The sequence below is a fragment of the Embiotoca jacksoni genome, unplaced genomic scaffold (assembly GCF_022577435.1).
Source record: "Embiotoca jacksoni isolate LCO1_2020_lvr unplaced genomic scaffold, fEmbJac1.0.p SCAF_29, whole genome shotgun sequence".
NCBI lineage: Eukaryota > Metazoa > Chordata > Actinopteri > Embiotocidae > Embiotoca > Embiotoca jacksoni.
Genome location: NW_027185380.1, coordinates 5844863 through 5866360, shown reverse-complemented (window position 1 = coordinate 5866360; position 21498 = coordinate 5844863). Strand labels below are relative to the sequence as shown.

General features: G+C 42.6%; 2 protein-coding genes and 1 pseudogene across 3 annotated transcripts in view; 1 reads left to right on the top strand and 2 right to left on the bottom strand.

Annotated features, from left to right (window-relative positions):
• The window catches only part of nt5dc1 (5'-nucleotidase domain containing 1), a 112971-nt gene extending 91985 nt beyond the window's left edge, over positions 1–20986 (bottom strand). Inside the window, exons 1-6 of one of the 2 annotated variants that reach the window (XM_069161581.1) lie at positions 20562–20986; positions 18801–18892; positions 9839–9910; positions 9626–9735; positions 9445–9524; positions 9265–9346 (exon numbers count right to left, since the gene is read on the bottom strand). In XM_069161581.1, the coding sequence (XP_069017682.1) occupies positions 9265–9346; positions 9445–9524; positions 9626–9735; positions 9839–9910; positions 18801–18892; positions 20562–20654 (529 nt within the window). In that variant the 5' untranslated portion in view covers positions 20655–20986. The remainder of the gene's footprint in view (positions 1–9264; positions 9347–9444; positions 9525–9625; positions 9736–9838; positions 9911–18800; positions 18893–20561) is intronic. The other variant, XM_069161580.1, reaches the window with a different exon arrangement.
• Positions 3027–9275, top strand: col10a1b (collagen, type X, alpha 1b). Its single transcript, XM_069161575.1, has 3 exons — positions 3027–3131; positions 3601–3733; positions 6726–9275. Exons 2-3 carry the CDS (start codon positions 3616–3618, stop codon positions 8579–8581), a joined length of 1974 nt encoding a protein of 657 aa, XP_069017676.1. The 5' UTR covers positions 3027–3131; positions 3601–3615; the 3' UTR covers positions 8582–9275.
• Positions 13956–16494, bottom strand: LOC138205666 (uncharacterized; annotated as a pseudogene).
• Positions 20987–21498: the final 512 nt, after the last annotated feature.

Below are 21498 nucleotides of genomic sequence, written 5' to 3'. Positions count from 1 at the left end.
GTTCAGCAACTTGGTTGTTTGGAAGAGCCATTTGGACTTCCGTAGGTTAATGATGTCACAAACTCGTGCTCATGTGATATGTCTGTCCTGTTCAGTCATTAATGCAAAAGAAAATACTGTGCGATCATTGTAACGGAGCTAGCGAATTACAAGCCTGTGGTTGGCCCAGGCAAGCATCACTCAGAAAAGAGTGAGCCAATAAGAAGAGAGGGTAATTGATATTAAGGCACCTTAAAGACACAGACACAAAACAGCCTGTTCTTTGAAGGGCTCCAGAGAAAGCTTAAGAGAATTGATGTAGATACATAAAACACCAAAAAAAGTGTAAAACAGAGGTCCTGAACCTTTTTTCCACTAAGTGCTACTTTGACAAAACGAGTGTCCCAGAGCTACTCAAGTTTAGCTCACATCAGCTGGTTTGAGCTCCACCCAAACCAGCTGAACAAGCTTTTTTTGAAAGAAATTGACACTCAATACACATTTTGTATCAAAACAGCCTAAATTCAACAGCATGCATTTTTCTGGATGTATTTCTTCACATTTTCAATTGATGAAGCTTACATCTGTAATAGAAAACCAAACATTGTTTTCCTTTTTGTCTGTCCACATATCACTCTACCACATCACTTCGCGTCACATTCCCTCCATCTGTTGTTCCTATACATGTGAATAGAATCAAAACTAGAGATGTATGCTGGAGTGTATACACTTAAGTTCTTATGGAGTCTGTCAGTCTTGTTCTTAATTTCCATTCCATGATTCAAGTCAGAAAAAGCTACTTAACAATCATACGCAGTCTCTCTTTTTGCCACAGTTTCAGCACCAAGTTGTACACTGGCAACAGCAGACATAATTTCCTTCTTTTATGGTTCTTCCAAAGGGGGAAATACATATGTAAATTTATGCTGAAGTTTTGCAAATCTAATTCTGGCCTTGTGAGCTTTAGGGTTCAACAGCTAACTCGGCACACTTAAATTTCCAAAATGAATAGAAATATAGACTACAAAATTGTGCTTGTGCTGCAGCCCAGTTTAACTCACTGTATCCATGGCAACACTGTATGCTTCCTGTTTCTCATTGATGTTTACATCTCACACAAGTAAGAGTTTTAACATGACATTTTCCGAAACACTGAAACAGGCCTGACAGGCCTGTGGTGCAGTCAAATTTCTGCTATTGGTGGACAGTACATAATGTCGTCAGGTTTCCAATCATATAGAGCGAAATCGCTCAATCCTCCTCAGCTTGTCTAAATATGGTCATTTCTGGCTCCTTGCGGCGACCAAAATCCAAACTCAAGGCCTCAAAACGGCAGTTGACCCACCAATGGGTGAAGTAACTGTTGGTTGCCAATTTCAAAATCCGGGTCTCGCAGATATAAGATCTTTTCACATTATTATGATATCCAGATGGCAATAAGATCCGAAGATGCCTTAACAATTTTGATTTAACTTTAGATTTAATTAGGCACAACACAGATCCCCCAGCCAGGAATAGAACTGTGGCTGTTGTGGTTGCTATGTGCAACTTAACCACCAAACCACATTATGCCCAATTCTTATCTGTTTGAAATGAGTTGATCAGTACTGAAAATGTTATGGAAGTATGTTTTTTGGGGGGCATTTTATACCTTCATTATTAATGGCCAGTAGAGATATGACAAGAAATAAGGAGAGATAGAGAAGGCATGTCGACTAAAAGTAATTTCTTTAAGTTAAAGATTGATGCGTACTTTCAGATATATTTTAAAGGCAGATGGCCATTCCAGTGGATTTCTTCTTCAAAGTTTGATTGTCTATTAGGTATCAAAACAGCTTTGACTGTCCCATATTTTTTTTTTGTGTAACATCAGAAACTTTATCCTTAGAACTACAGTTAAATATGAGAAAATGTATTGTGATAGTAATGCAGATCTCTCTATAGAAATGTGAGCAATTTCTATGCTCGATGTTGATGTTCTAGATTACAACTTTAGACAGGAGCCACACTGCCCTTTAAGCTTATAGAGCTCCACAAAAAAAAAAACAACAAAAAAAAAACAACAACAACACATCACTGAACTACACTGTTGCACAGACATGTTCCTCACCTGCTGACGGTACAGTAAGTCTGAGCTGCGATCTAGAGGCTCTTCACAGAAGGAAGCAGGTGAGCGTCTCAGAACAAAATCTCAATTCTGCCTCCTGGTGTCTAAAAACTGCGATGTGCCTCTATGCATCAAACCACACAAGAGTTTACAAAAATCACAAGGCAGTATACAGACATAAACCTGCCAGCATTATAACAGACCTTACTAAACCTGAACACAAATTAAGGGTCTCCAAGTTTAGATAACATCTAAATGAGTGTACACTGCCAGCTAGTTTTCAAACCGAGAAATTACAGAAGAAAATAAAAACTTTCCAGCATCCATTAAAAGATTGGGTGCAATTTCAGATTAAACAAAAATTAACTGAAAATACTATTCTGGTACATGAAGTCTGCCACAGCCTCACTGCTACAGTCTTTAGACTCCAGGAAAATATTGTCAGACCTGCACAGTTTTTACTTTTCCAGAAAAACATCCTGTCACAAGCCACTTAGTCAATAACTTGACATTTTTAGACTAAGGTGGGCAATTTAATGATCAGTTATCTGTCAAAAAGGCACATGCAGTCAAATGTGTGAGTTAATAAAGCATGTTTAAGATGTCCACAACTGACTGCCACACATTTAACCACAGATCACCCCAATGAGTCAACTTAACAAACTAACGATAAAAAAAAGTAATCCTACGGGAGTCTTACAGGACTCCCCTCACTGCTGCTCCACACAAACAGAGAGAACCAGATGGGGAGAGAGGAGACAGAGAAGGGCGGAAGGACCGTCACCCTGAAGTGACAGGCTTTCTGAGGACATGGCACCCGTCATTAAAGATGACATCAGAGCAGGGAGGGGCCCTCCATGCGAGGTAGATCCTCCACGATGCAGGAGACCGTCTCGGTATAAATACGCTGAGCCCAGTGCTCTGGGAGGCAGCAGCTTACGCTCAGACAGACAGACTCCATAAGTAAGGATATACGAGCACGGCACAAGAACAGCAGCCTCCCGACCCCTCCTCCGATTGATTCTTTGGAGCGCGAACCTACCTGGTAAGGTGGTCCCTGTCTGATTTCTAGTTAGTGCATGGGTCGATACCCAGCTGCAGCCTAGCTCTGACTGAGGGGATGGTCGGTGGTAGTGTAATGTTTTCTGGTATTACAAGTGTAATTGGCCATGGGCTATTGCTGAGTTTACAGTGGGAGATAAAATTGTGCCTGTGACTGTAGATTAAACGACAGATTTTTAGGTAGCTTGGCAGTTTTCATCGTGTGAGAATTCTGGACAAAAAAGGCAACATTTACACATGAAAAAAAACAGGCAATGGTGTTGTGCTTACTTTTTTACCAAAGCTGCTCCCTTAAGGACTCATGAGCATTACTTGGTTTGTTAAGAAATCAGCTATCTCGACCATTACGACTGCTCAACGCTTGGGGAGTGCTTCTATGAGATTTTCTTGTATGGTCTTTGATTGCCGATTGTCTTAAAAATCTCATAAATGGATTATTTTTGTCTTTGCAGGTTTAGCTTCACAAGATGGACCTGAGGGTAACAAGCCTTATCCTCATTCTCCTTGCTTTGGCAAATGCGACCCCTGAGAGGTACTACCATGTGCCAAAAGTGAGCAAGAGTCCTTACCCTGTCAAGAGTCATGGTGAGCTATGTCTTGTTATAAAAACTTTTTTTAATAACAATAATGACAGTATAATAAGAGCCTTGGGGAGAGGGTGCTGTAAACAAATTCCAATGGAAAGCAAAAAGAAGAATTGGAAAACACATCTACTTTTATTTAGTATAATAATCCAACTCTAGCCAAGCCCTTTGTTGCATTATCCACTGTACAACTGTCTCGGACTGCATCAGCTCCTGTTATCATTCAGGTTTTTGTTCAAAAATTACAACTGCTAAATAGTGCAACAGGACAGTTTGTGGTGTTTTGGGACTTGCTGCGTGTGTTGTTGTTTTTTTACCTGGGAATGCTAAGTTGCATATCTCCACGACTGCTGTCAAATAGAGACACAAAACACCTCCCAATTTAAAGTAAAAGAAAGCCTACATTTTTCTTTAATTTGACTGAAAGTAACTAAAAACAAGATTTAGAAGTCACTGCACTGCAACATGGCTGCCAGTTGAGCTGTCAAATCAAGACTGTAACTTTAACCACCTAAAAATCAATTAACACTGCAAACAAAGCAGCCGTTTTCAATACCATAATCTTTCAATACTCATCTTTATCTGAATCCCTTTACTTTTACCTTTTGGTAAGATCCCCTCACACACACATTTGGAAAACTGTTTGCTCATTCACATCACTAAATGAGAGTCGCAAAGCTATACCCACCTTCATTAAGGGACAAAGAGCAGGTCCATTTAACTGCTGTGTATGTGTATTAATATAGATAACTGGGAGAAAGGGTAAAGTTCTAAAAGAGCACTTGTGCTCTGGATAAAGAAAGGTTGAAGAAAGAAGCTGCCACCATTATAAAAAAAAAAAAAAAGAAAACATAGCAGCAGCCATGATGTACCTGCCAGTATGATGTAACTGTATTTTGATAAAAATTTTGCGCTCAACATTAGAAAATGTTCTGATGTTTTGTTTTTGAAGACGTTTTGATGTGGTTTGACTCTGCCTTGACATAAAAACAGAATGCCAAGTTGACAATGAGAGCAAATTTTTTTACAAATCTTCAAAACTGATGCTGTTTCGATGTTGCAGGCACGCCCTAACAAAATGCCTTGTGGTATTAAATCACACGACAAACACGCTCACAAGTTCAAACAGTAAAACTAACAAAAAAAAACACAGCAAATTTACTGGCGTTTTACTCTGCAGCACAGATGGTGGAGCTAGTTTTTCCAATATAAAACACAATGAGTAACAGCAAAATCACAGAAGATTCTAAGAAAGTGAAGACTGAAGCAACCAAAATTGAACAGGGATATAGGTACGACACTGAGTCTAAGCGTAATACTGTTTAGTGTTTACAGGCAGCAAGCAGTTCATATCCTGGGTCAGCTACCGAGGGCAGTATTATCACCTTCCGTTTGTGGTGTTCCTGGCTGCCAAAAAGATCCAGTTCTGGCACAAATATCCTCTGTGGGGTTTCAGGCACAGCCCAGTTGTGGCTGGAAAATGACAGCCCTGTCAGAGCATTTTTCTCTCTAAACACCATTTCAAAAGAGAGGCCGCACTGCTGGACTTTTATTTTGGCAATGCATGCATCCAGAATTATTGTGTATACTAGAATGCAGTGTGATAGTGGTTGACACGCTTTGACCACAGTCCATAAATTATGATACTTCTAAAATCATAATGCATTTCCGATGAGCCCATGTACCTAAATGGCTCATACTATTCTTTATACAGCTACCAATTTATAGGTATGATTAGAAAATTATTTTCTAAGGTTTCATTTTTAGCCTGAAGAAAAACATTTAAGATGCATTTAAAGTCACATTTCTGCTAAACTATAAAAATTAGCTTTAGGCTATCTAGATACTAATGACAACAATACATTAAATAGCAGTATTAACATTTAAATTTGGGAGCCATCACTCACAAATAAAATCCTAAAAACAATTTAAGACGTAGAGCAACTGGATGCCATGTTGGTGTAAAGGTTACACCGGTTAAACTTTGTTCCATGTCATTCCCATTTCTTTGATCCCTCATTCACTGTCATCTCTCTACTGTCAAATATATGCAATAGCGGAAACTATATCTACATTTCCATATTGGTTTCATAGGATATAGTTATCGCCGTGTTGACTTGAATGGTGAGCAATAACTTCCAGTAAATCAACAATCTGACCCCAAATACTAGTTTAGTTCATACACATGCATTTGACCTATTCCATAAAGTCTATGCTATGTTGTAGGAAATGCATCAAGGTGATGTTGACAACTTGGAGACCACGAACCATGCATTCATTGCCACGGGCAGTGCAGGAAATTATTAAGAGTGCGGTATAGTGTAGACAGGAACTAGTTTCCTGGGTCCCTCGCCAGCAGACATGAGCTTGGTGAGAACACCGCCTCTGATCAGTGGTGCTGCAAAGACTGTCCTTTAAGAAAAGGAGTACTACCAACAACCCAACCCACAATCGTAGGGAGCAGTGTTTTAAGTCAGGTTGTGGTCTTCAATTAAATTTTCTTTATATAGCACCAAATCACAACACAGGTCATTCCATGGCACTTAACACATTAAAATCCTTACAGCAGAACTTTACAGCATTATACAGAGAAACCCCCCAAAAATCTACAATTCCCACATAAGCTAGGAGGGGAAAACTCCTCTTTAAGGGAGAAAAACCTCCAACAGAGGGAAGGAAAAATCTTTTGGAGTAGAATACCAAACCTTGTACTTCAAGGACCGAGGAACTTACATAATATACTGAAAAGGCACAAAATTCTTTAAAAAATTGTGCTACTTTTTGAAAATATAAATTCGATTTCAGTTTGTTAGTTCCTTGGGAAGAACTAAGGATGCAGCCTTTAAACATTTCAGCTTTTGATTAAGTACAACAAAATGACATTTCAGTAGATTCAATCATTAACATCAAACTGAAGTAAGTACCACTATAATGTGTGCATTATATTAGCTGAATAATCCCATCATGTGTATCTGTATTTTTTTATTTGCCAGCTGTTGCAGGGACACCAGGTGAGCCAGGTCCCCCAGGTGAGCCAGGACCAATGGGACCCCCTGGAGCTCCAGGAAAAAGTGGAATCGGACATACTGGGCCACAAGGCCCAGCGGGACCTCCGGGACCCCCCGGCTACTCTCATGCAGGTAAACCTGGCAGCCCAGGTGCCCATGGAAAATCAGGAAGCCCTGGCATTCCAGGTGAGAAAGGTGCAAATGGCGCAACTGGACCAATGGGTCACAGAGGTGCACCTGGTACACCTGGAATCCCTGGACCCGCTGGACTGTCTTCTGTTGGAAAACCAGGACCAAGTGGATTCCCTGGTGCAGTGGGGCAAAGAGGAGAGCCTGGTTTAAAGGGACATCCAGGTGTTCCTGGTATTCCTGGCCTCAAAGGAGAGAGAGGCATCGGAGTTCCTGGGGTTCAAGGACCACCAGGAGCAGTTGGACCAATGGGCCCATCTGGTATGCCTGGCAAACCTGGAGTTGGCAAACCTGGTGCCTCCGGCTATCCAGGAGAACCCGGCAAATCCGGCATGCCAGGAAGAGACGGAGCTTCTGGGCCAATGGGTATGCAAGGGCCAAAAGGTCACACTGGGGCTCCAGGCACAGGGGCATCAGGAAAACCAGGCCAGAATGGTACTCCAGGAATGCCGGGGCCTATGGGGTCAAAAGGTCCACAGGGTCCTGCCGGTCAGCCAGGATCCCCTGGCATGCCAGGTGTTGGCAAAACAGGTGAACCTGGAATACCAGGTAGCAGAGGAGCTCCCGGTACTTCAGGAACCACTGGTCAGAAAGGAGAGCCAGGCCCAACTGGATACACTGGTCAGTCAGGTGGTCCTGGTCCTATTGGCCCAGCTGGTCCACAGGGTGCAAGAGGATTCCAGGGTGAGGGAGGCCCGGCTGGACCCAAAGGCGACATTGGGATGGTAGGTGCACCAGGCCCAAGAGGAACCAAAGGTGAGCAGGGAGCTCAGGGGTTCACTGGAAAGCCAGGTAGCCCTGGTGCAGTAGGTCCTTCAGGAATTCCAGGTCATAATGGTGCTCAGGGTTCAAAGGGTTCACAAGGCCATGGTGGTGCCCCAGGACTCCCAGGTTCAAATGGTGCACCAGGATTAAAAGGACACACAGGCTCCCCAGGAGCTCCAGGTAAAAGTGGTGAGAGTGGAAGGCCAGGACCCATGGGATCTGTTGGGCCCTCTGGTCCATCCGGTCCAACTGGACTCAAGGGCCATCCAGGTCTTCCAGGCCCACCTGGCCCAGCTGGCCTGACAGCTAAGGGTCATTCTGGTCCTCAAGGTCCACCTGGAATTCCAGGTGCCAGAGGTCAAGATGGTCTCCCAGGCCCTGCTGGGCCTGCCGGTGTACCTGGTCCACCAGGAGAGGTGGTCTACCATCATGAGAAGAGCATGCCAATCAAGTCTCACGAGGTTGTGATGCCTCATGAAATGATGAAGGCTCCTATGTCTGCTTTTAGTGCTGTGCTGACCCGGGCCTACCCTCCAGCTGCAACCCCTATTCAGTTCAACCAGGTTCTTTACAATGGGGAGCACCATTATGACGCCCATAGTGGTGTGTTTACCTGTCAGATCCCAGGCCTCTACTATTTCAGCTATCATGTGCATGTCAATGGCGCCAATGCATTGGTGGCTCTCTACAAAAATGAGGAGCCAATTCTCTTTACCTATGATGAGTACAACAAGGGCTTCCTGGATCAGATGTCAGGCAGTGCTGTTCTTATGCTGCATGCAGGTGATAGAGTCTATATCCAAGTCCCTGATGAGGAGAGTAATGGTATATTTGCTGCAGATAATGTTCACTGCTCTTTCTCTGGGTTCTTGATTGCCTCAACGTGATTTCACAAATCCAAATAAACCTCAAAACCTAACAATACATTGAAGTAGTCAGAGGAATAGATCCAATTACAAAATTAAAAATTGAGGTTGCTAGTTTTTCAAGTCTAAATGCCTCAATCAAATCGTCAATACACAACCATATTTTTCTTTAAAGGTCCTCAAGTAAAAAATTACTGAATTACTCAACAAATTATTTGACTGAAAGATAATAATTCTGACTAAAATCTTTTGGCTCAATGTGATCCATTTCTCCAGTTAACCTTGCGTGTGCCTTTTCAATTCTAAGAAACATGAAACAATACTGGAAGATATCTTAAGTGGTGCTCTACAACTGCCTGTAACATTTACAGCACGTCTTTTATCTGTGTTTGTTTTTATTATTGTCTGTTGTTTAAGAATTTTCCTGTAATATACACACAAAAGACACAGAAAACTGTTGTACTATATGTTATTAGAAAACAGCACATTCTCACAAGCACTGTGACCAGCAAAACTACATACAATACGAGATTCAAACTTTGTTTCAAAACAACTATGTACCATTGGATGTGTTAAGTTATGTACCACTTACTGACCAAACAAAAAAATTAAAGTTCTACTTTGAAAAGGGAACAATATCCTCTGTGTTTTCACTTATTAAGCAATAAACTAAAATGTGTGCTGTTTTGGAATAAAATCCATACCTTTGAATGCAGATGTGTTGTAATTGTGGTCGATGGCAGCCAACATATCTTTCCAAAAGTTAGAATTCACCTCATTTCCTCGCTGTTCAAAAAAACATTAAGACATGTTTCAGTATGTGTTTCACCCATGAAAATGGCAGCCATTAATGTCAAACTACAATGTATCTCCTTAAATATCACCTTGTGCAACATGTCCACGACTCTTCCACAGAGCAGAGCCCCAGGCAGATCAAAGTAGTTGTCATAGAAATAGTATTTTGCTGAAAAGACCAAAAGAAAATATCAATAAATCAATTAAATGTCATTAAAGGTAAAGGTGAAAACAGTTATTCGGAAATACAGATGAATGTAAACATTGCACCAGATCTTGTGAAGGACGTGTTGAGGCTGTTGAAGTGTTTCCACTCCCTTTTCGGACCATAATGTTTGATGATTTCTTCTGTGCTGAGGTTATTGGTTCCATGCGTTGCTCTAATCAAGCAAGATATAAAATTGAAGAAATCCATTATTACAATTGAAAGGGCTGGGAACAGAATGAAACTAACTCAATACATTTGCTGCAGCAAGAGCATACCGCAAGACAGTTCCATCTTCAGCTAGCTTCACAAGGTTCCCGTCCTCCAGATCCACCACTAGCCCTTTAAAACTAGACAGAAACATCAGTGTTATAAAAATAGTTTTAACAGTTAACATTTCCTTTCTGGGCCTAAAAATAATGTTTTTGAAAAACATGTTTTATTCTCACTGTAAAGGTTTGCCAGTTTTTGTAGGTTTCCACTCAACCATAAACCACCAGATGATATTTTTGCAAAGAGCAAAAGAAAGAAAAGAAGGAGGTTATTCTTTAGGATGCTACTAGTACTGATCATATACTGGAACATTTGCAGCTATTGTGTTGAGAAAAAACACTTGTCCAATGTTGCCATGTATCACATCCCTGGCCAAAACCTACAGTTAGTTGAAAAAAAATGGTCAATTCTCATCTGACTTCTCGGCGATCTTTCACAGCTTATCTTTGATATCTAAAGGTCCCCAGCACACCACTGTCCAAGTGAGAATAAACGTTCATGCATGGTAAGTGTTTACCCTACGATGGAGTGCATGTGAGAAAAAAAAAAGTCCACACATATCCAGTCAAATCTGAAAACTCAAACGTGATTTGAATTTTGAGCACTTCAAGCCAGAGGACTTTAATCCTCACAGTCTGACCAGACATGTCAGAGTCTGGGCTAAACTGTCTTTAGTTTCCTTACTCATCTGCAAATAGTAGGTACATTATTTGGCTTTAAGGAATTAGCTGAGAATCAATGTCATTCTTTTCTGTAAATGTTTTGGTTCTTCCTGAATGTTTAGGAATCAAAGATGTGATGTGGTAAAAATGTTACTCAGAACATTTTTCTCCTTCTTTCTACTCGGCCCACTCCTATGCATTGCTTGCATCTCCCAGTGGTCTAAAAGCCAGACTCAGTGAAGCCTTGGCGAAAGTGATGAGGAAAGTGAAAGACCGAAAGCAGAGGGCAAAGAACATGGTTTATTATGTTATATTATTATTATTATTATTATTATTATTATTATAGTCTTCTATGGGATCAGAGGGTGAAGCACCTCATAAATGAAGAGCTGAAAAAGATGCTTGATTTCTATTTGGGTAAAATGACAGTAAAACTTTGAACTTTATGTGTATCTGATATTTACATTTACCAATCTCTGTTAGACTTCCTACTTTTTATTTCAAGGGCACTTACTAAATAGTCTGTGCGAACTATTTTTTTAATTTTTCCAATTGACCTTTAAAAACTATTTTTATGCAAGTTTTTAAATATTGTGTAGCTTTTGTTCATGTGAGTTCATACATTCATGACACCATAATTTCATTTTTGATTCTGCTTTAATTATTTTACGTTCATTGTTTTTCAGTGCCATACAGGTGTCGAAATGATATGCATGAGCTGTGTTCATAGATTCAAGCCTTCCCAGTTTTGTTCTAACTTTGTTCTTAGTTGCCCTTAATGTAGATAATTCATTTCTTGAAACTGGAATGAAATGTCTTAATCAAACAGGGACATTGCAGCCAGTAGGCTTTGTGTCATTGCCCTGAGTCTCTCTGACTAAACTGCACTGTGCACATGTAAGTCCATGGAAGAAAACTTTTGCCACTGGAGCCGTCTATTTGTAACCGCCCTGAACCTGTCACCCTGTGCTGTTGTGTCTAATCTCATGGATATTTATGAAAAAAGTCCAGTTACGACTTTTGTCATCAGCTTCATCATCAATATTCACACCCTTATGGTGATGATGATTCTGGGACTGCTACAATTTCAGCGGCATATATCAATTTAGCCAGAATCACACGGAGTTCCTCTTTAATTCAATCATTGCATTAGGTAGGGATTTCAGAAGTTTATAAACTGTCTCTGTTCTAACATCATATAACTATCATATGGCGCAATGAGCTCTTGCAATATAGGGAGTAGGACTGCACAAAATACACTACATTAGTAAATTTGTATTTATTATTTGTGTAAATCTATATATGTTATTATATTTTATTATATTATTATACTTCTTCTATCTTTACATTAGTCACTACTTTATTTATTATGATTATTTTATTGTTTACTATATTATTATACCAGTATATATACCACAAAAACTTTAAAACTATTACCCTATTAGTATATCCTTTAGTATAATTATATACTCATATTTGACCTTAATATTTTTATAGGCTATTAATATGCTAAACTGTTGTACTACACTGTATATTGTTGTATTGCTACATTTCACAATTTACAGGGTTTCCACTGGTCCTGGAATTCCTGGAATAATAGAACATCTCTTCCAGACATGGAATGTGAGGGAATTTGATCACTTTTTGAGCCGAGTCCTTGAATACCATGGACTTTTGTTTGTTTGTTTGTTGTTTGTTTAAGTTTTAGTTGCCATTTATCAATATGAAGTATTTTATATTTGTGTATATATAGTGTTATTTAACTTGTTTTTCAAATGGTTTCATCCCCTTCCGGCTTGTTAACTATTACTTTCATCAAGATGTGTTTTTTCCTGGAGCTGCTAACAACAGTAAACATGCAGAAAAATAAACATTTCTAGGACTTTGGCTACAATTCGATGATTTCAAAGATTGGGTGAGTAGACGACAGAAAAGCCACATGGAAAGTGAGTAACGAACTACTATATATATTAAACGCCAACAGAAGGAAGCATGCTGCCCACATCAATGCTCTGCTGCAGCCCAGTGGAGTAGAATCTTTAGCCGGTGCAGCCCGTGGTCATTCAGTCATTATGTTCCCATGCATTTAAACGGAAATATTTTGCTCAATTTACTGTTTTAGAAGTAAAAAAAACATAATTTTGTACTGAAAATCTGTAAACTGGCAAACTGCTGGGAATAAAATAATGTGGCTGGATTTTGTCTGATTAGCACAAAAGTGGACTGTTTTACTGTTCATTATAGGTCATTAAATTTGACTTTTGACTTCAGGGAATTTGACATTTGACTTTAAGTGGAAACATTGAATATAATATTACACTTATATTCCATACATTTAATACGGTATTATAATTTGACTATATTTTATCGTCTTTTAAACATTTATACTGTTGTAACAACTGAATTTCTTTAAAAGGTAATCCATAAAGTTGTATCTTGATTTATCTTTTATTGTCTTTATCTGTACATCTTGGGAGTATATCTGAATCCTTTCACTGCTATAAATATATAGAAAGCAGACTGACTGCCAGTGTCGTGACCATTTTATTTGTACCATTTTGTTCCATTTTTCTCAATTATGGTCAATTCTTAGAACTTTAATAGACATTATTTTAAAAAAAATTGCAGTATTCTAAAGTAAATAAGCTGTATTCTGACCTAAAGCACCACAATATACATTTTTGTTTTCACATTTCAAGTATTAACCAAGGTTTTTAAACCAAACCATCGTTTACATATGGAAATTTTAACGATTCCTTATGACGATGAATCTTTTCCACCATGCAAGTAATTCAGTTCATGCAAACCTAACACTGTTAAACACTCCTCTCTTGAGCGTTTAGTTGAGATGATAGTCTAACTCAACACTCAAGTAATTGGAGAGAAAACTTTCATTTTTAATTTTACATGGATACTGAATCCTGAAATATAAATACAACACATTGAAATAGATTGTTGTGTTGTTTTTATGGAGAAAAAGGCAGCTCCACCGTCTACTTGTGGCCTGTGTTTGATTACAGGCCTATTTTGCCCAGACAAATATGGCGGACACACTGACGTATTGCAGCAACAGGCAGAACTTGCCTAGTGCAGTGTCTATAATGGCCAAAAACTCACCAGAATCCATTTGCCTTTTGATTGGTTAGTCAGCAGGCAACGTGATGATTGGCTGGTCAGCTCAGGTGCAAAAACAGGGTCAGAATTCGTACTGTATTTTGTAGCTTGTAGCTGTAACTTCAGTGTCGCACAGGAAGGTGAGAAATCTGTGTCCGTAACTTCAGGGTCACACAAAAAAGTAGAGAAATGCGTGTGTCCATCTTTGAGACTGTCTACTGTAACAAAGACTTTTAGCACATTGTGTAAGTTATATCTCTGTGCACATGTAAAAAATATGTTTACAGTTGCAAAACCTTTTCACAGATTCAGACTTGAATTTGTGATGACATTGTTGTTGTTTTTTTTAGAAGCTTACGCAACTTTTTTTTTACATTGCACACAAAAAGTGATATACAATTCACTAGCTAGGACCCCACCTCGGCTGGGGGGGCGAACCTTCATTGATTGGGGGAGATTAAACCAGGGTGAGAGTTTCGCAGTTTGGGGAAGGCTTAGTCGAGGATCCACTGCGGCTCACGGGCCTTGCAGATCCCCGAGATCTCCATGTGGGACAGAAGGAAAAAGGCTATGAAACATGATAACCATAAGTGAAACGGTTTAACAAGAGGGAGGGAGGGTGGGATGCAGAAAACGTGAACAGGCCGAGGTTTAGAGTGGATGGATATTTATAGGAGTGTGGCCGGAAGTGGGGGAGTGGTTGAGGTGTGGTCCTGCTCCTGAAATTCAGCTAAAACTTTATCTCCAATTCACTAGCTAGGACCCTGCCTCGGCTGGGGGCGAACCTTCATTGATTGGGGGAGATTAAGCCAGGGTGAGAGTTTTGCAGTTTGGGGAAGGCTTAGTCGAGGATCCACTGCGGCTCCCGGGCCTTGCAGATCCCCAAAAGAAGCCATCCTAAGAAAGCAAGGCTGCCTGCCCTTTGCGCAGGTCGTCAAAGCTGTGGTGGGTTTAAAGTTGGTAGGCTTGGGAAGACCAGCGGCCCATGACCTTGATGAGGTGGTCCGGGACTCCTCTGCTTGACGCAGTGGTGGCTGCCCCTATGCGAAAGGAGTGGCCGGAGAAGGAGTCAGGATTAATCCCCGAGGTGATTAGAACTGCTCTGAAGTGTAAAAGGAACCAGGATCGATTGGCAACTTGGCCTGTTTCGGTGATGAACAGCGGTTCAGGGGAAGAAGCTTGCTGCGTTTTCCTGAGCTGAAGATATTGTATGAGGGGTTCGTAGGGGCTCAGATATGAATTTAATTTAAAGTAAAATATGGGAACTGGGTTGCTGACCTGGTTTGTTTTGCTCCGTTTGAGCGAATAGCCTAAGCAATCTTCGGAGATGGGATAAAGGTCTGACAAAGGTGGAGACTAGGGTTAAACTTGGCTGAAGAAGAAGCGAATTCTGACCATCGCAAGAAACCGAAGAAAGCAAGTGGAAACATGGATTCCAGAGTGCGCACTAGGTGGGCGGAAAAGTGGTTAGAACTAAGGGTGGCAATGCAGCGAGAAATAAGATCAGTGGTTAGCGGGAGACGGCGAGGAGTTGGTGTAGGTGTTTGGCGCTGAAGGCCTTTAATAAGTAAAGATGACTGGGAGAGCATTGAAGGGGAGCCAGTGAGTAATTTTGAAAAGAAGTTGAGACCGCTAAGGTAAAGCTTAATGGTAGGTATCTCGATGTGGAGAATTGAGTGGACATGGGAGATGAAGCTGCATACGGAGGCCACGTCGAAGGAAGGGAACGGAAGGTTAAACGTGGCGTGAAAGGAGCGGAAAGAGTTCCAGGCCATCCGGTAAGTAGAAAGAGTGCTGGGGGCTAAGCTGCTGATGATGGTTTGTTGGGGAAAAGCGATGAGTTCTGCGATGGTTTGTTTCAAATGAGGAATGTTGTGTCTGAAAATGGCAGGACGGGTTGGATTCTCCTCCGCGTCTGGAGCTAAGGTTCTGAAGATCTAGAAGGAGAAGCGAGACAAAGAGTCAGCGATGGAGTTATGGTGGCCAGGAACATGTTTAGCTCGGAGAATAAATTGATGAGTGACCGACAGCCACGTGAGACGGCGTATGAAGGGCATGATCGTGGGAGAGTTTGTTCTGCCTTTGTTAATGATGTCGACTACGGCGATATTATCAGAATGGATGAGTATAGACCTTTTTGGCCACTCATGCCCCCAGAGGAGAGCGGCGATAACGATCGAATATATTTCGTGGACTGCTGAAGATGATTGGAGGGAGCCTTGGAGGAAGTTGCGGAACTCGATGGGCCATTCAGCTGAAAACCATCCTCTGCCGTAGTGGCCCCCAAAACCGGTGGAAGGAACAGCGTCGGTATAGAGCTGAATGCCTTCTGGGTTGGAAAGTTGGTCATTGTAAAAGAAGGTGATACCGTTCCAGTTGGAGAGGAGGTGCAGCCGCATCTGCATCTCTGTTCTGGAGGGGGTATCCATGGAGACTGGATCGATAAGTGAGGGTGTGGATGATGCGAGGGAAAGCAAGTGCGAAATAAAGGAGCGGCCTTGGGGGATGATGCGCAAGGCAAAGTTCAGATGTCCCAAGAGGGAGAGCAGTTGTCGTTTGGTGCAAGAGGGAGTAAGAAGAACGTTTTGTAGGAGGAGAATGATGTGGTGGAGTTTCTCCGCGGGCAAAGAAGCTTGGAACCAGACAGTGTCGAGAGTAATCCCGAGAAACTCCAAGATGTGTGAAGGACCTTCTGTTTTCTCTTCAGAGAGAGGGACGCCAAGCTGAGTGAAAACTGATTTCATGGTCAAGAGACCATGGGCTGGAGGTGATAAAGGAGGAGTTATAACTAGGAAGTCGGGTGAGTGGTGGCTGAAGGTTGACTTTGGGGACGTGGTTGGATGGGGATGGTGCACGCGGAGGCGGGATGGGAAGGGGCGCTGCATAATTTGCAGGGGAGAGCTAGACGGGCGGCAAAAATGCGGCAGTAGAGTTCCTGGTCGAGGGTGCCCCAGTAAGTGGCCTGGTTGAACTGGAGGAGACGGGCTGCGGCTTCTGAAGCGAATTGGATATGGTATTGGTAAAAGCCTGCTCCGCCAAAGCGGAGAGCTAGGTCGAGGATTATGGAAAGGTAATTATCTAACTCTGTCCTCCTAGCTGGGTAGGGGGTGCAGGGGACATCTCTATACAGGGAGAAAGCGTATGCGAACTCAGGCGGGGTGAGCTCTTTGGAGCGAGCTGGCGCTGAGGTACGCATGATAATGAGGCTCTCATGGCTATCGATCACCCTAGGTTCAGCGTGTTGGTGGAGGGGAGGGAGGATGAGTTGTGCCAAGTCAACTTATTTACCTGAGATTATCTGTTGGCGGAAGTTCGCGGAGACGGGAGAAGTTTTTTTGTTTGTTTTTTGGCTGGTATGTTGGGTGGAGGAATCGCTGACGCCAAGGAGAAGTGCTGGGTGTGTGGTTGGAGCGGGGGAAAGGGGAGCTGGAATCTCAGCGCCGGTAGTGTGGCCGTGGGACTGCTGGGTTGGAAGAATGGGGAGGGGGGGGGGCGGCGCAGAGCCAGAAAAGAGAGCAAAGGATGGTTGGAGGGTAGGGGAAGAAGGAGTAGGGACTGGCATCCCAGTGCCAGGACTCTCCATGGTAGAAGGGTAAACTGCGGCCCTCGTTGTGCTGGGGAAGGTCGCTGGAGGCGCCAGAGGAAAGGGGGCAGAAGGGTTGTAAGTTGGTTGTAATGATGGGCGCTGTGGATGGATGAGAGAGGGGGAAAGAAGACCTGGCAACCCGGTGCCAGAGTAGAGGGCAAAAAAAAGGGGCGTGTGGAAGAGCAGTAGTAGTACAGACTGATGAATCCAAGCCAGAAGGTAGGATGGAATGCTGTGGAAATTAAAGAGAGGAAAAGAGGTGGCATCCCAGTGCCGCTGTGCAAAGGTGAGTTTGCCTGAGGAAGTGGAGGGGGATGAGAGGTGGCGCGCTGCAAACCTGGCAACCCGGAACTTTGTGGGTGGGAGGGCGGGGCTTGGAGGTGCGTGGTGACGTCACTGTCGTCGACGTTACGCCGGTGTGTTTTGGATGGAGGTACGTCTGTGTTTTTTGCCTGACGTGACTTTTGGAAAGTTGTGAGGAGTTGGAACAGTTATGCTTTGTTGTCGGAGTGGTGGTGAGGTATCCCCTTCTCTTTTAACGCTTTTAGCAGACGGACTACGGTCCGGTCGGAGATCTTGGCCGGTGCGTCTTCGACGGGGGACCTGGCTGGACCCCGGGAGCGGTGGCGGCGGCTTTGAGCGCAGCGCGCTGGGGAGCCGGAGTTGTCGGAGACTCGTTCCCGAGCACTGGGTCTGGAGCGAGCGGAGGAAGAGAGAGGGGACTTACGTTGCCGTTGACTACGTCTGGGGGTGGCAGGTCTCCCTCTGTCACCGGTGAGTGAGTTATTGGAGGACGGCTGTGGATCGGAACCTTCGTACAGAAGGATTGAACGGAGAGAGGGATTCTGGTGGATGCAGCTGGTCGGCTTGTTGGAGATCGGTGGTTTGGCTCCGATGTGCTGTCTGGGTGTTCCCGGTGGCGGCCTCTTGTGGGTAACCCTGGGGTTTTTGGAGAGGGCAGCAGATCGAGGGCTTCCCTTGGGTGCATGGGTGGACTGTATGAAGGCAAAACAATCGTCGTCGTCGTCAGACGGGCTGAGGAACAGCAGATCCATGTTTGGTCCAAGGTAATTGTTTTTGTTTTTTGTTTTTTCCTTCTGCGTGGCGTCTGGCTCCGGATGCAGAAAACGTGAACAGGCCGAGGTTTAGAGTGGATGGATATTTATAGGAGTGTGGCCGGAAGTGGGGGAGTGGTTGAGGCGTGGTCCTGCTCCTGAAATTCAGCTAAAACTTTATTTCCAACTGTAGACGGTGAAATACTTTGTGAACTTTATTTAACAAGCTGAAAATCCTTATGACCCTTATTTGATCCCACAGAAATGCTTTCATATCTGTGGGTCCGGAAAGACTGATGTGAATATTGATTTTACTTGGGTTATATGGGCTGGGTAATGGCCTACTTACAATCAACACAGGAAAACAAGTTTATCTGTGATGAGGGGAAGTTGGTACTGTATGAGTCAAAGATTGTAATTTTAAGCCGTAAGTATTAGGTGAACGTCGTGTTACAATCCTTGAAGGATCGTCTGGTCTTCATTATATCTCTTTCTGTTAAAGTTTCCCTCTCTGATAGGAAAACCGCTGCTGCTGCTGAGTCACACTTACCAGAAATCCCAGGTAACAGGAGTAAGGCTGAGCAAGTCCTTGTCATATCCTTTATGTTCCACCAGATACCTCGCGAAGCTCTCATAGATGAGCTGTAAATATAAAAAACATATTAACGTCACACAATGGAATGATATAGCACAATCACAATGATAAAGGCATGCAACTATGTGCCCCTGAATGCCAAGAACGTACAGGTTTTTGCTTCCAACTTAAGATGACATTAAAGACTTTCTTCATCCATTCTGTCTTGGAGATAATGACCCTGATTAGTAAAATCATCAACTTTTACTTATCTGATGACTTATAACTCACTGCAGTTTGCAGCTAACTTTTAATACCACAAAAAAAAAATGTGTTGAGAAGAGATGTGTGAATTTGGGTTGCATTATTGCTACATCAAGGAGTTTACAATTAAAGCTGCTTTATGATTTTTCAGCCCCTTGATGCAAGAGAACAAGCTGAAAATACAACACCTGACGTTTCATTATGTAATAAGTTTATATTGTGAATGTGCTACCGAACAATTACCCATATGTTCAATTTCTATGTTGGTTATACAAATGTAAATCCAATATTCACTTTTTTTGGCTCTGATTTGGTTAGTTAACTAGCTAAATACAGTAGACTATGTTAACCAGCAAGTTACTAACTGTGTTTGTCTGTTGTTAGGTGCTAGGCAGGTACTGTACAGTGGGTTTTGCAAAAAGCTTTTACACTGGAAACAGCTGACCAACCAAAACAATGACCTAAAGTGACATATAATACGAGAACGCTTATTTCGTTGTTTCGTTTTGTTGTTCTTGAAATTAATAGTAAGATATTTCTCAGTATTTTGTCATATTGCCAATGAATATTATTGCAAAAAAAAACTAAATTATCTTGATATTATTTTAGGGCCACATTGCCCACTCCCAGTGTTCAACTAGAGTGGCATTGTCATTAAAAATGACTCCTTTGACATTACACAGTCGTTCGATTCACTCTTAATACGAAAAATACCAACTAGTGCAGCTTTAAGTTTGCACTGACATTTTAGTCTTTTATGAGGAACAAACAACTAATAATTGCTTGTAACAAGAAAACATTGCCGTCATTAAAAAAAATAATATTGATGATGCAAATAGGTGCACCTGTATAGGGACAGATTTTTATTTTAAATAAATATTATCAAACAAAGTCAACTGAGACTGTATTCTTCTGGGGTTGTATATTGTGGCATAAAGCACAGACAGGATTCATTGTCATATACAGTATATGACATTGATGGGACAAATTAAATGAACTCCAGGCCTGTTAAACTGCAGGCCATTATGAGTGACTGAGGTTCAGCTGTAATTTATTTGTCATTTGTGACTCGATCCAGCAGATACCCAGCGAATCTGCAGTGACTGTAGCCCCTAATAACAGGGGAGAAAAGCATTCTTGTAAGAGGAACTGCTGGTCAATAGTCCTCTGAGGGGATTTCAAGACATGTAGCGTATTATGCATGAGAATCACCGCCGACGTTCAACCTGTGAGTGACTGCAGTGACTGCAGCATTGGGAGCGTAGCATCATCTTGCACACATCACAATAAAAACCACCGACAGCGCTATTGGGATTTCTGCACCAGTGAGTCTTCATTCCGCGGCAAGACTGAATATGACCGCTGAGCTCGTTGGAGGATCCAAACTATTTTTTTGATCCAGATGTGATCCGGATCCAAGCGTCACGGCCACCGTATTTATGGGAGCTAGCTGCACAAGCTGCACATACTTACCCTGGAGGTCTCCTTCAGATGGTAGCGGCAGAGCGTATGGTCCAGGTCGAAGCCGATAACGTCGCTGTCCGACAGGCTGAAATATTCACTCATTGTAGCTGAAGCTGGGGGAAGGTGGGGGAAAGCGCTCCGGAGCACAAACTTGTGCACGGCGGCACAACACTTCTACTGTGTCAATGTCACTGAGACTTGACGGTGGAGATGAGCCTGGACACTGTAGCCGCAGCGCTCAACCTTTGCTAACAGTACCGCTAAAATAATTAAACCACCGAGTTTCCCCTTCAACAACGAACGGTGATCACTGAACGGTTAACGCCAATAAATTGCCCATGTGGGAACAGCAGTAAAACTCCTGTGTGCCAGAAGAGAGCGACAGAGAAGCGAGTGCGAGAAATATACAGAGCTTCCGGGTGAGACGAGACCGTTGAAGACGTATGAATTTACGACCATGCATGGCCGGATAGAGCTTCCAGGGCAAACACGAGCTGCTGGCCCCCCCTCGTGTGTGTTCAGCACAGCTCCTCTCGTGTGTACAGCAGTGATAGAAAATCACTAAGTACATTGACACAACTACTGCACAGTAAACTCTTCATTAAAAATCGTGTGGCCCTGAAAGCCCAGCACAATGCAGTTTGAGAAAAAAAACCATACAAAAATACAAGAAATGCACATTGATACAGGAAAGAAATGCAGAAAACACAAAATACAGGGAACAAACAAAACATAAATCCAGATAAAAACTGCAAGCAGTGATGTATGGGCCCTCGCACTCCAGCGCACCGCCTCCCCGAAGCCGTCTCCCCGAAGCCGTCTCCCCGATGTGCAGCGCGCGAGGGACCGCATATACCTGCTTGAAGTTCCAATACAACAGGGCTTTCGCACCGATGCTCGGTGCTCGGGCCCTAATTAAAACTGCAAGCAGTGATGTACGGGCCCT

What these genes read in the sequence shown, in the direction of transcription:
- col10a1b (XM_069161575.1), top strand. Translation starts at nt 3,616, where the DNA reads ATGGACCTGAGGGTAACAAGCCTTATCCTCATTCTCCTTGCTTTGGCA. An exon ending in TTACCCTGTCAAGAGTCATG is followed by an intron (nt 3,734 to 6,725) that starts GTGAGCTATGTC and finishes TTTATTTGCCAG; the next exon opens with CTGTTGCAGGGACACCAGGT.